At 45.3% G+C, this 16,193-nt stretch overlaps 1 protein-coding gene across 1 annotated transcript in view; it reads right to left on the bottom strand.

The window, feature by feature from the left end:
• The window catches only part of Arhgap35 (Rho GTPase activating protein 35), a 119,268-nt gene that overhangs the window by 6,971 nt on the left and 96,104 nt on the right, over positions 1-16,193 (bottom strand). The window contains exons 4-5 of the mRNA XM_021166185.3: positions 10,659-10,736; positions 9,260-9,391 (exon numbers count right to left, since the gene is read on the bottom strand). Of these exons, the coding sequence (XP_021021844.1) occupies positions 9,260-9,391; positions 10,659-10,736 (210 nt within the window). The remainder of the gene's footprint in view (positions 1-9,259; positions 9,392-10,658; positions 10,737-16,193) is intronic.

The following is a 16,193-nucleotide window of genomic DNA, read 5'->3' as shown; positions in this document are numbered from 1 at the left end:
GATTGAAGCCACAGGAATTGATGTGTGAACTAGTCCAGCCTCAGTTTCTAACCAGAGTCATTTCAATGGTTCAGCCTCCATGGCTGACCTGTAGCCCAGAATTTTAAAATAGTTCACTGTTGTGTTTTAGTAAGAAGTCTGTTTAGCAGAAAGAAGTCACAGGAGGGAGGATGGGTGACTGATGATACAAGCACACACAAGAATGAGCATGGCTCACTTTCATTTACGAGAACAAGGGAACCCCTTTCAGATGCAAGCATGCACAGGTCCCTATAGGTACCCTATGTCTTGAACATGACCATGTTTCTTCTCATCTAACACCTGTGTGGTAGCATGTCACAGACAGCAGTTTCACTCAGCAGGAGATCTGGACTTCCACCTGAGGAGCAGCAGTGATGGGTGTTTCTTCCCTGAGGTAGTGCTGGAACTGTTCTGATACTGATTCAAGCCCTTCTGTGGGAAAGCTCACACTCCTCCTGGTGTTCTCTTGGGTCAGAAACATAAGAAAGACCTAGCTGGTTCCTATCCTGTACTCCTTCCCTCTCCCTTCCAACCTGTTTGATTCCCTGCCAGATCCCTGTGCTCATGAGCACTGAGGAAGACCAAGTGTTTGGTGGAAGGATCACCAGGAGAGCTATAGGATCTTTCTTGCAAAGTCTGGCCCTAGGCACACTAAGGCAAGGCTGGTCCCTCTATTTAAGGTACTGGGGCTGGAGCCTAGGATCCTCACATACTAGGCACACCCCTTACACACCAGTAAGCCAGACCCTACTCCGACAGTACTCCATCACTGCCTTTTTTTTAAAACTTTGCCTGCGATCTCCTCAGTCATGGACTACTGAATATATTTACAGTACCTGATATGAAATTCCTGTTGGGGAGAAGGCTCATACCTAACCATATCCAATCAGGAAGAAGTTTGTTTGAATCATAACTGTTATGCTACCATTTTTACCTTGCTAGGTATTGTAATATGCAGGGTTGAGCTCTGGGTAGGACTATTAATGTCTTTTCTCTCACAGTAGCCCACAGAGCACCTTCTGGCAATATGTAGGTTAGCCAATAGTGAGTTTTTTGCTCAGTTGAGGTTGAAATCTGTGTCCTGCATACAAAAGTGAGTGGTGTCTTCAGCAACAGGATCTTCTCATTGAGCTATGGTGGGCAACCAGACATCACGGTAATACCCTATGTTGTTTTGGGTGTCTTTCTGACCAACACAGAAGAGAGAAGCACCCCATTCCTGACACTGAGATTTCATTTGGAACCCTCTGTCTTCTAGGAGACAAAAGGTTCTTATATCTGCACTGTTACAGTGCCCTGGGGAACATTTTCCAGGTGCTTTCTCTATCCAATCCTTAGCAGGCATCCAGGTAGAATGTGGGCTTCAGCTCTGTTCTCTGCTCCACACTGCCTACCATGTCTTAGAGCCTGTGAAAGGAATGGAGTGGGGTTGTGGGCAGGTACTCAGGGGCCAGAAGAACCAAGGTGCAGTCTATATAGACACACTGCAGCTGGTAACATCCTCAGGAAGCCCTAAGGAAGAGAAGGTCATGACTACCGGGGACCTTACAAACGTCCTCAGAGTATACACAAACCAGGGTTCTAAAGGGTATATATACACCTGAAATCCAGCACCAGAAAAGCTGGGATGGGAAGATCAACCCAGAATTTGAGGGCAGCTTGTACTATAGAGTGAGATCTTGTCAAAAAAACAAAAAACAAACCAAACCAAAACAAAACCCCCAAAAACCAACAAAAACCAAAACCTCAGCCATCAAAACCACCCAAACTATAAATAAAATAAACAAACAAAAAGGTACAAGAACTAGCCGTAACACCTTGTGGCAAGGACCCTGATCCCACCTTGACTGTTTACTGCCAACTGGGTTCCAGGCTGGGAACTATGCATATTTATAGTAATGTAGTAGGAGAGCTGGGCAGAGGCTTGAGAAATGTAGGCAGGCCCAGGTGTAACCTGGTCTTCCATGTGGCTAAGGCCAGGCTGGGAGTACCCTTTGTTTGGCTCAAAACTGAATATTCAGACTATTCTGGAGGCATGGTCGTGCAGCATGCGGGGTAGTGTCTCTTCTCCACCAGACTGCAGCTGCAACCAAATATTATCTGTCATGGCCATGTCTCTTTGTCTATACAGGGCATAACACATGTACTTGTAGTGAGGAACACAGGGTCCCTGAACAGCTATCTGGATAGACAAGAGAATGCAACATCCTGAGGTAGTGTGGGAACAGGAGCTCACAAAGGAATGAGGGCAATCCATCCCACAATCTGGCTGTCAGTCGTATAGTATATGTAGCCTAAGCTGTATTCATTTGCCTCATGGGAAGGGTAGACGATAAGCCTGCATTGAGAACAATTTCCTTGGCTTGGTGTCCCTGACTCAAACTGGACCTAGCTCTAGGACTTCTATCAGCACAGAAGCCATAAGGCAGCTTGTTGGGACCAGACAGACTAGAGGGACTCTGGACAAGGAAGGGATTGGTTGTGCTGGTGGTGGAGAACTGGAAAGAAAAAGGCCATGCAGGTTGGAAATATGTCCTGGTTAGGATGAGGTGTCAGGGAAGAGAGGGTAACAAAAAGCTCCCACCTGCTGCCTATGACTCTAGCCTCTTCCTGAAGCCACAGCTCAGGACCCCTCTGCCTCACTACTCTCTACTTTGGAGCTTTGTGCATTTGCAGCTCAGCTAGCTGAATCTGTCTACCGAGAGCATCAGCTTCCTCCAGGAAAAGTAGGAATTCAAGTTCCAGCTTGCTAAGTCCCCAGCATATGACCTGGGCCTTCGGCCAAGTTGTGTCACTTTCAGAGCCTTGGGCTCCTCTGTACCATGGAGAGACAATCCTCTACCTCACTGGTGACTAAGAACATGCATCAATGATCCAGCAGAGCCTGCTGCACACAGCAAGCAACAATCTGCAAGCTCTGGTGGTGCCCAACTCCATGTCACCTTGACTAAGCTGGGAAGGCAACTGGCTAATAAGCACACTTGGTAAGCACTCCTCAGTAGTGTTCAATACTGTGAAATTTTGATGCATACAGAACAATCAGACAGTGACCTTGGTATTTGTTGTGATGGGATGTGGAACCAAATGCAAGCCTGAACACACACAGCTCTGAGGCAATAACTGAAAAGAGTTGGTCAAGGTGCTGTTGCCATGGAAACCTGTGCTACTTTAGGACATAGCAATCTTCCCTTGACACAACCTTTTCACTGCTGGGCATCTGACTCAGTTAAGCCCACCTTGATCCATAGAGCCCTGTCCTCCATTTGCTGCTTCTGCTGTTAGGTACCATGTCAGTGAGATCCCCTCGACCCTTCTCACTTCTGTCAGACAGTCAAGAAAGGACAGCCCAGGCAAGAAGGTAGCCCAGATGACTAGTGGGGATCCAAAAAGTATGCAATGAAGAGGAAGTTATGAAACTCCAACCGTCCCAGGCTGCTGTGCAGTACATTCTGAGCTGTGCGAACCTACAGACTAGGTGTCAGAAGTGACTGGAGGAAGGAAAGTGGTTCTTCTGTGATGGTCTGAATATGCTTTGTCCAGGATGTGGCACTATTAGGAGGTGTGGCCTTGCTGGAATAGGTGTGTCACCGTGGGCATGGGCTTTAAGACCCTTATCTTAGCTTAGTCTTCTCCTAGCAGCCTTCAGATGAAGATGTGGAAGTCTCAGTTCTGCCTGTACCATGCCTGCCTGGACACTGTATGCTCCTGCCTTGATGATAATGGACTGAACCTCTGAACCTGTAAGCTAGCCCCAATTAAATGCTGTCCTTATAAGAGTTGCCTTGGTCATGGTATCTGTTCACAGCAGTAAAGCCCTAACTAAGACAGAAGTTATTACCAGGAGTAGGGTATTGTTGTGACAGGCCTGACCATGGTTTGGGGAAGATTGTGGAAGGACTTTGGAACTTTGGGCTAGAAAGCCATTGAGTGTTGAGAGCTCAGTGAGAAGTTACTTAGGAACTTGGAAGGTAAGAATATCGAGAGCAGCACAGCCTGCCTTGTGAAGTTTCAGAGGGAAGATTGAAGACTCTAACAGGGCCATTGGCTATTTTGAATTAAGATTCTGAGGTTCAGGTCAACTGTGATGAACAAGAGACCAGAACTACTGAAATGAAACCTTTACATTACTGGGACAATTGATGCTGGTTAGGTGGAGCTAAGAAATTAGCAGTGATTAAGAAGAGACCAGGACTGTTGAGGTAAAATGCTTTGGGAAGTATTTCCTGAGAGAGTCAGCACACAAAAACTATGTGCCAGAGGTGATCACAGTTGTACCTCATGTTGGCAGCCAGACTTGGTAATGTGTAATAGTCACTCAGGTTTTAAAGACATGAAGGCATGGAGAACAGGTGAGGCTTGATGAGAGGCCATTAGTGAAGGTGCAGCCTCAGAAGTTGAGGCTTGGCTCCATGAAGATAGCCTATGAGCCAATCGGTGAAAGTGCAGACCAGTTACAGCAAGGGACCCCAGCAGTTTTTGGAGATGCTAGTACTATGAAATGACCACCAAGAATAGCAGCAGCAGCGGAGTGGAGCTAGGCGGTTCCTAGAAGACAAACTGTGTGCTGCAGAGGGCAGAGCTTGAGAAGTGACTCAACCATTTCTGGGGCGTGCAAAAGATTGTGAGAGGACCCTAGACCTTGGACAGATGGAGTATGATTTTGCTTTGATTTGATTGTGACTGTGCCCTGATTTTTCCCTCTTGAAGTAAGAAAATATTTGGTTTATTTTTTATTTTACTGGCACCCATAATTGCAAGATCTTGAATGTTAACAGACTCTGAATTTTAAAAGAGATTGGATATTTTAAAGGGAATGAAATTTTAATGTGTTTGAGTTTGTAAAGACTGAGGGACTTTTAAAGTTGTTTTTAATGTGAGATCTTGGGGATAAATAAGAAAAATTATTCATAAGAAAAAGGCAAATAAGCCTCTGGTTTAATAGTGATGTTTGTGTGTCAATTTGATAAGGGTCAGTTGTACTGGCTGGTTTTGGTGTCAACCTGACACAATCTAGTCATCAGATAAAGGAGCCTCACTTGAGGAAATACATCCACGAGATCCAGTTGTAAAGCATTTTGTCAATTAGTGATTTATGGGAGAGAGTCAAGCCCACTGCAGGTGGAGCCATCCCTGACTTGGTCCTGAGTTCTGTAAGAAATTGGGCTGAGCAAGTCATGAGGACCAAGGCAGTAAGCAGTACTCACTCTCCATGTCCTCTGCATCAGCTCCTGCTCCAGATTTCGTCTCTTAAGTTTCTGACCTAACTTCCTTTGGTGATGAACAGCGATGTGGAAGTGTAAGCAGAATAAACCCTTTCCTCCCCAACTTGCTTTTTGGTCATGGTGTTTTTGTTGCAGCAATAGAAACCCTGAGATAGCCTTCTATCAGCAAAACCCTCTTCTGCCCCTCCCCAAACAAAAAGGTGCTAATGTCAGCTGTTCCAAGAAACAATGGTATTCTGTTGGGTGCCAGCATTCAATATGCCTCTAGGTGGCGCCAGGTCAAGGCAAAGCAAAGACGGTGAGAACTGGGTCTCCAGCAGCTGGCCTCCTGAACTTCCTTCTGACCTACCCTAGAGAGACAGCATGAGTCTAAGATGATCCCCACATAAGTGCTGCCTCGAAGTCTTGGTAGGTGGGCAAAAAGGAGAGGCTAACAAATGTTAAAACAGAGCATGTGTAAATAACCTGAGCCCTGCACCCTCCACAGCTGGGGTGGGTTCATTAGAGGAGCAGGGACTCAGGACTGGAAGCCACTTGGCCTATAAACACAGCCTTGAGAGTAAAGCTTGAGTGAGGCAGTGATGAGCTAGCCCAGGACCATACCTCTTTTCTTGTCTGACCTCTTTCTTAATGCTTGGAAAGGGAACTCTTTCTTTTCTTTTTTCTTTTTGAGACAGGGTTATACAATGTAGTTCTGGCTGTCCTGGAACTAACTAGGTAGATCACTGTCCAAAAACCCCTTCAGTAGCTGTAGAGGAATTGCTGTTTCTGGGTCTTCCCCTTTTTCCCTTACAAGAGCCAAGGCTTCCTTTGGCAAAAATAATAGAATATGTGCCCTATGGTGGGCAGCCTCAAGAGGTCAGATCCTTCAAGGCATATGACATTCTCCTAAGGCCAGATAATGGGAAAACTCCCACACAATGGTTATCCTAGAGCAGTGGGTCTCAATCTTCCTAATGCTGTGTGTGACCCTTTATACGGGTCCTCATATTGTAGCGACTCCCAACCAACAATATTATTTTTAGCAATGTGCCTGGATATAAGATGAACTCAAACAAATCAGTGGCCTTCCTGTACACAAAGGATAAAAAGGCTGAGAAAGAAATTAGGGAGACAACACCCTTCACAATAGTCACAAATAATATAAAATACCCTGGTGTGACTTTAACTAGGCAAGTGAAAGATCTGCATGACAAGAATTTCAATTCAAGTCTCTGAAGAAAGAAATTGAAGAAGAAGATCTCAGAAGATTGGAAGATCTCCCATGCTCATGGATTGGCAGGAAAGTGTGAAATAGTAAAATGTAAGATAAATTGGCAGGAAGATAATAAAAATGGCCATCTTGCCGAAAGCAATCTACAGATTCAATGCAATCCCCATCAAAATTCCAACTCAATTCTTCACAGAGTTAGAAAGAACAATTTGCAAATTCATCTGGAATAACAAAAAACCTAGAATAGGGAAAACTATTCTTAACAACAAAAGAACGTCTGGGGAATCACCATCCCTGACCTCAATCTGCACTACAGAGCAATTGTGATAAAAACTGCATGGCACTGGTACAGTGACAGACAGGTAGATCAATGGAATAGAATTGAAGACCCAGAAATAAACCCACACACCTATGTATGGTCACTTGACCTTTGACAAAGGAGCTAAAACCATCTAGTGGAAAAAAGACAGCATTTTCAACAAATGGTGCTGGCTCAATTGGCAGTTAGCATGTAGAAGAATGTAAATCAATCCATTCTTATCTCCTTGTACAAAGCTCAAGTCCAAGTGGATCAAGGACCTCCACATAAAACCAGAGACACTGGGCTGGTGAGATGGCTCAGTGGGTAAGAGCACCCAACTGCTCTTCCAAAGGTCCGGAGTTCAAATCCCAGCAACCACATGGTGGCTCACAACCATCCATAATGAAATCTGACTCCCCTCTTCTGGAGTGTCTGAAGACAGCTACAGTGTACTCACATATAATCAATAAATAAATCTTTAAAAAAAAAAAAAAAACCAGAGACACTGAAACTAATAGAAAAGAAAGTGGGGAAGAGCCTCAAGTACATGGGCACAGGGGAAAATTTCTTGAACAGAATACCAATAGCTTATGCTCTAAGTTCAAGAATTGACAAATGGGGCCAGGCAGTGGTGTCACATGCCTTTAATCCCAGCACTTGGGGAGGCAGAGGCAGGTGGATTTCTGATTTCAAGGCCAAACTGGTCTACAGAGTGAGTTCCAGGACAACCAGGGCTATACAGAGAAACCCTGCCTCAAAAACAAAACAAAACAAAACAAACAAAATAAAAGAAAAAAAAAAAAAGAATTGATAAATGGGACCTCATAAAATTGCAAAGCTTCTTTAGGCAAAGGACACTGGCAATAGGACAAAACGCAACTTACCAATTGGGAAAAGAACTTTACCAACGCTATATACAATAGAGGGCTAATATCCAATATATACAAAGAACTCAAGAAGTTAGACTCGAGAGAAACAAGTAACTATTACAAAATGGGGTACAGAGCTAAACAAAGAATTCTCAACTGAGGAATACTGAATGGCTGAGAAGCACCTAAAAAAAAATGTTCAACATCCTTAGTCATCAGGGAAATGCAAATCAAATCAACCCTGAGATTCCACCTCACACCAGTCAGAATGGCTAAGATCAAAAACTCAGGTGACAGCAGATGCTGACAAGGATGTGGAGAAAGAGGAACACTCCTCCATTGCTGGTGGGATTGCAAGCTTGTACAACCACTCTGGAAATCAGTTTGGCGGCTTCTCAGAAAATTGGACAGAGTTCTACCTGAGGACCCACTAATACCACTCCTAGGCATATACCCAGAAGGTGCTCCAACATGTAATAAGGACACATGCTCCACTATGTTCATAGCAGCCTTATTTATAATAGCCAGAAGCTGGAAAGAACCCAGATTGTCCTTCAACAGAGGAATAGATACAATTACACAATGGAGTATTACACAACTATTAAAAACAATGACTTAGCCAGGTGGTGGTGGTGAACGCCTTTAATCCCAGTACTTGGAAGGCAGAGGCAAGCGGATTTCTGAGTTCAAGGCCAGCCTGGTCTACAAAGTGAGTTCCAGGACAGCCAGGGCTATACAGAGAAACTCTGTCTCAAACAACAACAACAAAAAATAAACAAAAAAAAACCCAATGACTTAATGAAATTCTCAGGCAAATGGATGGAACTAGAAAATATCATCCTGAATGAGGTAACCCAATCGCAAAGAACACACATGATATTCACTCACTGATAAGTTGATATTAGCCCAAAAGCTCGGAATACCTAAGATACAATTCACAAACCACATGAAACTCAAGAAGGAGGAACAGCCAAGTGTGGCTACTTCTTTCCTTCTAAAAGGGGAAACAAATTACCCATGGAAGGAGTTATAGAGACAAAGTGTGGAGCAGAGACTGAAGGTATGACCATCCAGAGACTGCCCCACCTGGGGATCCATCCCATACACAGTTACCAAACCCAGACACTATTGTGGATGCCAACAAGTACTTGCTGGTTATAGCTGTTTCCTGAGGGGCTCTGCCAGTGTCTGACAAATACAGAGGTGGATGCTCTCAGCCATCCATTGGACTGAGCACAGGGTCCCCAATGGAGGAGCTGGAGAAAGGACTCAAGGAGCTGAAGGGGTTTGCAGCCCCATAGGAGAACAACAATATGAACTAACCAGTAACCCCAGAGCTCCCAGGTACTAAACTACCAACCAAAGTACACATGGTAGGACTCATGGCTCCAGCTGCATATGTAGCAGAGGATGGCCTTGTTGGTCATCAATGGGAGGAAAGAGGCCCTTGGTCCTGTGAAGGCTCTATGCCCCAGTGTAAGGGAATGCCAGGGCCAGGAAGCAGGAGTGGGTAGATTGTTGTTGGTGGTGGGGAGGGGATAACATTTGAAATGTAAATTAAAAAAAAATCTAATTAAAAAAAAAAAAAAAGGGGAAGGCCACCTGGAGCCTCTCTTAGGCTGTCTGTACTTACTGTGAGCTTCCACCAAGTCAATCTGCATGCTGTATGGTACCAGTGGGTCTGGTAGCTCTGAGAAAAAACTCTTCATGGCCCCTGCCACAGTGTTCACAGTGAAGTCTTTCTCTGCCAGGTCCAGATTGTGGTCTGAAAGAAAGCCAACCAAGTAAGGCCAGACCCATCTAAGTTAGCAGAAGCCAAAGAAAGCTCCTAGAAAAGGCTTATATATGTTGCCCAGGGCAGGGGCTTGGGATTAGCATGGAGTGTAGAAGAGCTGGCAACCTAGGTTCACACACATGGCTTGACAGGTCACCTCTGGCCTGTGGGAAGGAGAAGAATGACTGGGGATCATAGTTGCCTAGGCCACCTGCCCTTCAACTGGGATCTGATGAGCTTCAGCTATTCCCTTACTTCTATTCCTGCCAACCACAGTCATATCTTCATCCAGATCCTGATGGAAGGAGGAAGAATCCTCATTTTCTTTCAGCCCACCGCTCCACTGACCCTTCTCATTTCCCTTCTTTCTCTAGGCCTCACTGCATGATTGATTCTGTAAGACTTGTCTACAGATGGGCATGAAGTTCTCCTCTCTGGATTACCAGCGATTCAGATTTTTATACGTACCTGTCAGATAATTCTAAGATAACTCTACCTGGTGACATCTTGGCTTAGTAAGTATATTATCTGACATGTGCATAAGGAAGATGTGTTTTACCAGGACATATTCTTGACGTTTCAACAGTGGTTCATGATTACAAGGTGGCACTGTCAGCTGGCCCATGACAGCAGGTGTTGGCTGCTCCAGAAGTTGTTCCCTGTTCTCTCTGCTTCTCTACTCTCTGGCTAACGATAGTTAAGAGTACTTCACTGTTCTGCCCTGACACTGGTGACATGGCCTGGCATCTACTGTGGACATTTCTCACATTAAGAGCTGAGTCGCCGGGCGTGGTGGTGCACGCCTTTAGTCCCAGCACTCGGGAGGCAGAGGCAGGCGGATTTCTGAGTTCGAGGCCAGCCTGGTCTACAAAGTGAGTGCCAGGACAGCCAGGGCTACACAGAGAAACCCTGTCTCGAAAAACCAAAAAAAAAAAAAAAAAAAAAAGAGCTGAGTCACTAGCTTGGAGACTGTCATAGATTAACATAGGAACAGGGCAGCCCAAGAGTTCAGCTTGGAAGTGGGAGCTGCAGCTTAGTGTCTCAGGTATCTGGAAATGTTCCCCCACTTTCTCTCCTACAGGGCCATTTTGAGATGTAGAGATGTAGATACTTCTGGCCTGATCATTAATTCAAATGCTTCCCAGGTCAGGGGTTCTTTCAGAGAAGTGAGACAAGGCTAGGGAAACCTATAATAGTGGCAGGCAACAGTTGGGAGCGAGGCGAGTACCCCAGGCCCGGCTCAGGTTTGATGGCTTACCTTGATCAAACTGTCTTTGCAAACTTTCCATTTCTGACTTGTTCCCACTGACCCGGTAGATGCCTTCAGTGCTCAGTCCTGTGGACAAAGAATAAGCAGGTCCTATGACCCAGCGCTGGAGAGCAGGGGGAGGGTCTGTGTATGGGGACAGGGGCTGTTTGCAGAGTCCACAAGGTTCCCACCATGAGGGAAGAGCAGGGCTAACAGTACTTTGTTTGATGCTTCAGCTCCTTGTCTTTTTACTTAAAAGTATCACACTACTGGGTCCCACCTTCCTTTACTTCAAAGATAAGGTATTATGTAGTTTAGTCTGGCTTTGAACATCTGATCTTCCAGTCTCTACAACATTTATTTGGCTTAGCAATGTTGGAACTTGATATGCAGACCAGGGTGGCCTCAAATTCAGAGATCTATTTCTCCCCATTTCTGGAGTGCTAGAATTAAAGGCATGCATTACTATATCCTGTCAAGATTAACCACATTTTAATGTACAGTCTTGAGTATTACCATAAAAAAGGCCTGGTGCCAATGAAGGCCACACAACGGTGCTGGAAAAATCGACCTGGGTCCTCTAGAAGAGCTTTTTTTCCCCTTGTTTCTCGAGACAGGGTTTTTCTGTGTAGCCCTGGCTGTTCTGGAACTCACTCTGCAGACCAGGCTGGCCTCGAACTCAGAAATCTGCCTGTCTCTGCTTCCCAAGTGCTAGGATCAAAGGCGTGTGCCACCACCGCCCGGCCTGGAAGAGCTCTTAGCTGCTGAGTCATCTCTCCAGCCTTTACCCTTTTCTAAAAAAAAATAACAAAAGACTGATTTTGGTTTTATATATGTGTATGTATGCTACATGAGTGAAGTGGCTACAGCATACTGAAAAGGGCAAAGGATATCCTGAAGCTGGAGTTACAGGGAGTTGTGAGCTACCAAATCTCAGGCCCTCTGACCTGTCTCTCCAGCCTGAGTGTTTTCCAATTAAAAATAAAAAGTCAGGCATGGTGGTGCACACCTGTAATTCTAGAAGGTAGGAAGCAGGTGTCATAATAAGTCCAGTTGGGGCAACACGATGAGTTCCCAGGTTTACAAGGGTGACAGAGAGAGACCATGTCTCAGAAGGCCAAATACGAGCTTGGTGAGACAGCTCAGCAGACAAAGGCACTGACAAGGTTGATAGCCTGAGCTTAATCTCTGGAACCCAGGGAAGGAGAAGTAACACTCACCTCTACCAGCAACAAAATAAGTAAAAATCAAACACACACAAAAATCAAAAGGAAGATAAAGGGCTAGAAATGTGGTTCAGTGCTATATATAGTACTTGCTGGCTACGAGCAGAATCTCCATTCCAGTACCAGAGGCACAGAAAGCAGAAAGAAAGGCCCAGTGTGCCTCACCTCAGCTATTCCCTTGCTGGACACTCAATAAGCTTTTCTTGACCCCAAATAAACGAAGAATTGACACACTGTCCCTTCTTCCACATATGGAGCATCCCATGACATTTTTCTCTATTATTCAGTGTGTTCATGTTTTTATAACACAGCCCTTAGGAGCTGACTGAGCTCTCAGTACAGTTCAATGGTAGGCCACCTGCCTTGGTTTGATCTTCAGTAACAGAAAAGCCAAAGCACACGTCACACACCATGTTTCTAAAGATCCCAGCATACACAATGACTCTAGAAACAGTTTCACCCTTGTTTAGGTTCTCCCAGTCTTTCACAGGTAGAAAGCCTTAAGTAGCTTTTTGTGTTATAGCAGTGCTAGGGAGGAATTGGCCCAGCAAATGCTTTACCACAGAATACCCCAAGCCCCGGCTTAGGTCTATTTCTCACTAATACTGCTGATTTCCCTCTGTAGTGATTCTCATTTTGTACTTTAAAGAGGTCTCTAGATATTAACAAATGTTTGTTTCCTCCACCCCTCTGCCATTACTTTTTTTAAAAAAGAAAACATTTACTTCCCACCCATCTTCCTTTCTTTTGCTCAAGTGTTTGCAGAACAGCTCAGTGGTGGCTCCAACCCATTCACTGGCCTGAGCCATAGGAGTTGCAGACCAGTCTTCAATGGTTGGAATTACTGGACAGGCACAGACAGAGGCACCTGTACAGTGTTAGATCAGTATGCCACCTCTGACTGAGCAGCAGTGAGCTGAGGAGCCAGTGCGGTCCATTCGCTCTGTCATTTCTCCCTGGTCATAGCCTTTTCACTGTGCTTGTTCTTCTTTTGCAGTTTCTTCAAGATCTCTTAAGGTAGAGATCAGGCATGATGTCCCGTGGGTGCTTATGGGAGGTAGTGCCATACATGTGCAGAACTTCCTGGGCTAGCAACCACATCAGAGTCACTGATTGAGCTCCCTTGTTGCATAGAATGGCAATGTCCACACAGCACAGAGGAAAATCTGTGTCACACAGAGCAATGGCAGGAAGATGGTAGACACCTTAGGGGTTGGTAGTTAGCCCTGGGATCTGTAACCACCAGAAGATGAGGCTTTCTGAAGGCTGCTTAGATCTGGTAAATCAAGGCCCTAGGAGCAAAGAGGCCACTGTTCTTAAAGATGATGCTCACATCAGAGATTCTCCCAGGTCCCCTTCAGATTTATGATGCAGATATCATTACTTTTTCTTCTATAGATGTACTGTTTCATTTGAAAGCCAAGGCAGGTGCCACTAATTTGGGTTCCTGCTGTAAGGATCCACTGCTATTTGCAGGACATCAAGGACCCTGAACATGGTATGAGCTTTTTTTTTTTTTTTTTTTTTTTAAGTAAAGCCGTGAATTAAGAACAACACTGTATGGATAGAGTGTTAAAAAAAAAAAAAATCTTTTTTTTTTTTTTTTTTTTTGATACTTTGTCTTGCCTTATTGCCAGGTTGCCCTTGAATCCCTGGGCTCAAGAAATCCAATTACTGCCAGGTGGTGGTGGCACATGCCTTTAATCCCAGCATTCAGGATCATCCATCAGGCAGATCTCTGAGTTCGAGGCCAGCTTGGTCTACACAGTGAGTTCCAAAACAGCCAGGGCTACACAGAGAAACTATGACTCAAAAGACACAACATAACAAAACAGAAATCCAGTTATCTCAGTACTACACTAGCCTGACTTCTTGTTTTATTGAAATTATTTCTTTGTTTTGAGACAAGGTATTGATATGTAGTCTTGTCTGGTTTCCAACTCATTGAGACTTGCTTGACCTTTGACTCCTGAGTGCTAGGAATAAGACATGCACCACATGCCTGGCTCTTTATTACTTGCTTCTTTTTAAGTGGATTTTAATTTTACGTGCATTGGTATTTTCCCTACATGTGTTTATGCAAAGGGAAACTGAACCTAGGTTGTCCTCTAGTGCTAACTGCTAAGCCATCCCTCTAGCCCCTCTTTATTACTTTTTCTGAAGCATGCTAATTAAAAATTTAAAAATTTTTGCTGGGCACCATGTAATAAACCTTTAATCCCAACACTCAAGGAGCAGAAGACAGGTGGATCTCTGTAAGCTCAAGGCCAATCTGGTCTATACAATGAGTTCCAGGTCAGCTAGGGCTACACAGTAAGACCCTGCCAGAAACCCAAACCAAACCAAACAAGAACAAAATTAACCATAAGCATTTTTTTCAAGACTAATCATAAAAAAAAATCAAATCACAAAAACATAATGTAAGAGCTGGAGCAATGGCTAAACAGTTAAGAATAGTTGCTGCTTTTATAAAGGACTTGGGTCTGGCTTCCAGCCTCCACATGGTGACCGTCACTGACTCTGTTCCAGGGGGGTCTGATACCATACATGCAGATACCACTCATACATACATACAAAAAGTAAATATTAAAACAAAACCCCAGGATAATTTCCGTTTTTCCACTTAGAAAGGCTTTCCTTGGAGCTAACTGTAGAGTCCATTTTCCAGCTGCCAAGGAAAGAAGTCTACTGCTATCATGAGTACACATCTAATCTAGCACTGCGACAACACTGTGAAAACTGAGATGGGTTCTGCTGTCAAAGAAACAATATCCCTCCCTTCTGAAGACCATGATCTAGTCTAGTTAGCAGTGCTAGTTAGTTAGCAGAAAGGTACTGAGGATTCGAGGGGAATAGAGGTTGTGGGGGAGAGACTGCACGTCCCAGACATCAGGCACTTCTGAGAGCCAGGCACTTCAACACTTGTCAGCATTCACTGCTGCCTCTGGAGAGGCCATTGGGTGACTAAAACCCCTTGGTCTATGTGGGACTGTGAAAGACAGCCTATTTTGGTTGAATGGGGCTTGCTCTGGTGACCCAGTACAGAACTCTACATGAGACAGAAAATCGAGCCACGTCCCCAGAGCCAGGTGCCTGACACCACAGAGTCTCCAACTCCATAATTCTATGACTATCGACTAGTCATACAGACAAAGTCCCAAGCTTCTGGCATTCTGGCTAGACTCCACCCCCACAGTTACCTGGCAACTGCAAGATAGCCCAGCCCACTATAAGAGGGGCTGCTTGGCCCTTCCTTGCTCTCTTTAGGCCTCACCTTTCTTACTCTCTAGCCCTCCTTCTCTCTCTCTCCCTTCTCCCCTCTCTCCACGTGGCCATGGCCGGCCTCTCTCTCTTTCCTTCTACCTTTCCTCCTTCTCCCTGCCTTTCTACAATAAAGCTCTAAAACCATAGACTGTCTCTGCTTATCAAGGCCTGCCGTGCTTGAATGATGGGATAGGCTTTCTCCTAACAAGCCACCTCTAACCTCCCGCCAGAAGGCCTTCCTATGCTGCAGCCACGGACCAAGGACTCTCACACGTGTGTGGGAACCATCAAGCACCCTCTCCCCCTGCCTTTTCCTCCCTTCGGCCTGGAGCTGCCCGAGCTGCCCAGGGCCCAGCTCTTTCGAGGTATCCAGGGTGGGATGCCCTAGGACTGTCCCCTGTCCCCCATCCCCACCCCCCGCTGAGCTGGGATTCCGTGGCTTCCCTCAGCCAGACACCCACCCAGGGCCCATGGAAAGCACGTCCAGAGCACCGGAACTCTGGCGGGACACAGGTTCTCTCCCATTTCTCCTACACCCACGGTCCCACAGGCTTATGTGTTCTAGAACCCTGGACTAATGACAAATATGTATCAGAAGTCACCAGCTCCCCTTCTAAAAAGCTTAATGCCCATAGAGACCTGTGACCCTATAGAATTAAAAAGCACCAAACTCAACAGGAGCACCTGGCCAAAGAGGAGCCATCATGCCTCTGGCCATGCTATCCTCTGCCTGCTGGGGTCCCAGTGTACCCCCTCATCCATTCACTTGTGAGTCAGTGAAACATGATGATGTTTATTCTTCCACATGGACAGTGGGCAGGGTAGTCTTGAGTGTTTATTTGGCGGCACAGCTCTGCCCTGGCAGCTATCAAATTGGACTTAATGCTGCTCCAAGCTCATGTACCAACTGGGGTCCAGGTGCAGTCTCCTCAGGAAAATGGATGGTCTGTTTTGTTTTTCTTTAAACAAAACAAAACCCCAAACTTAAATCTTCTAGGTGGTACTGGCGCATACCTTTAATTCCAGCACTCACTTGAGAAGCAGAGACAGACAG

The sequence above is a fragment of the Mus caroli genome, unplaced genomic scaffold (genome assembly GCF_978045245.1).
Source record: "Mus caroli unplaced genomic scaffold, Mus_caroli_1 scaffold_8, whole genome shotgun sequence".
NCBI classification, from domain to species: domain Eukaryota; kingdom Metazoa; phylum Chordata; class Mammalia; order Rodentia; family Muridae; genus Mus; species Mus caroli.
The sequence above is the reverse complement of the archived record's forward strand: the minus strand, read 5'-3'. Positions and strand labels throughout refer to the sequence as shown.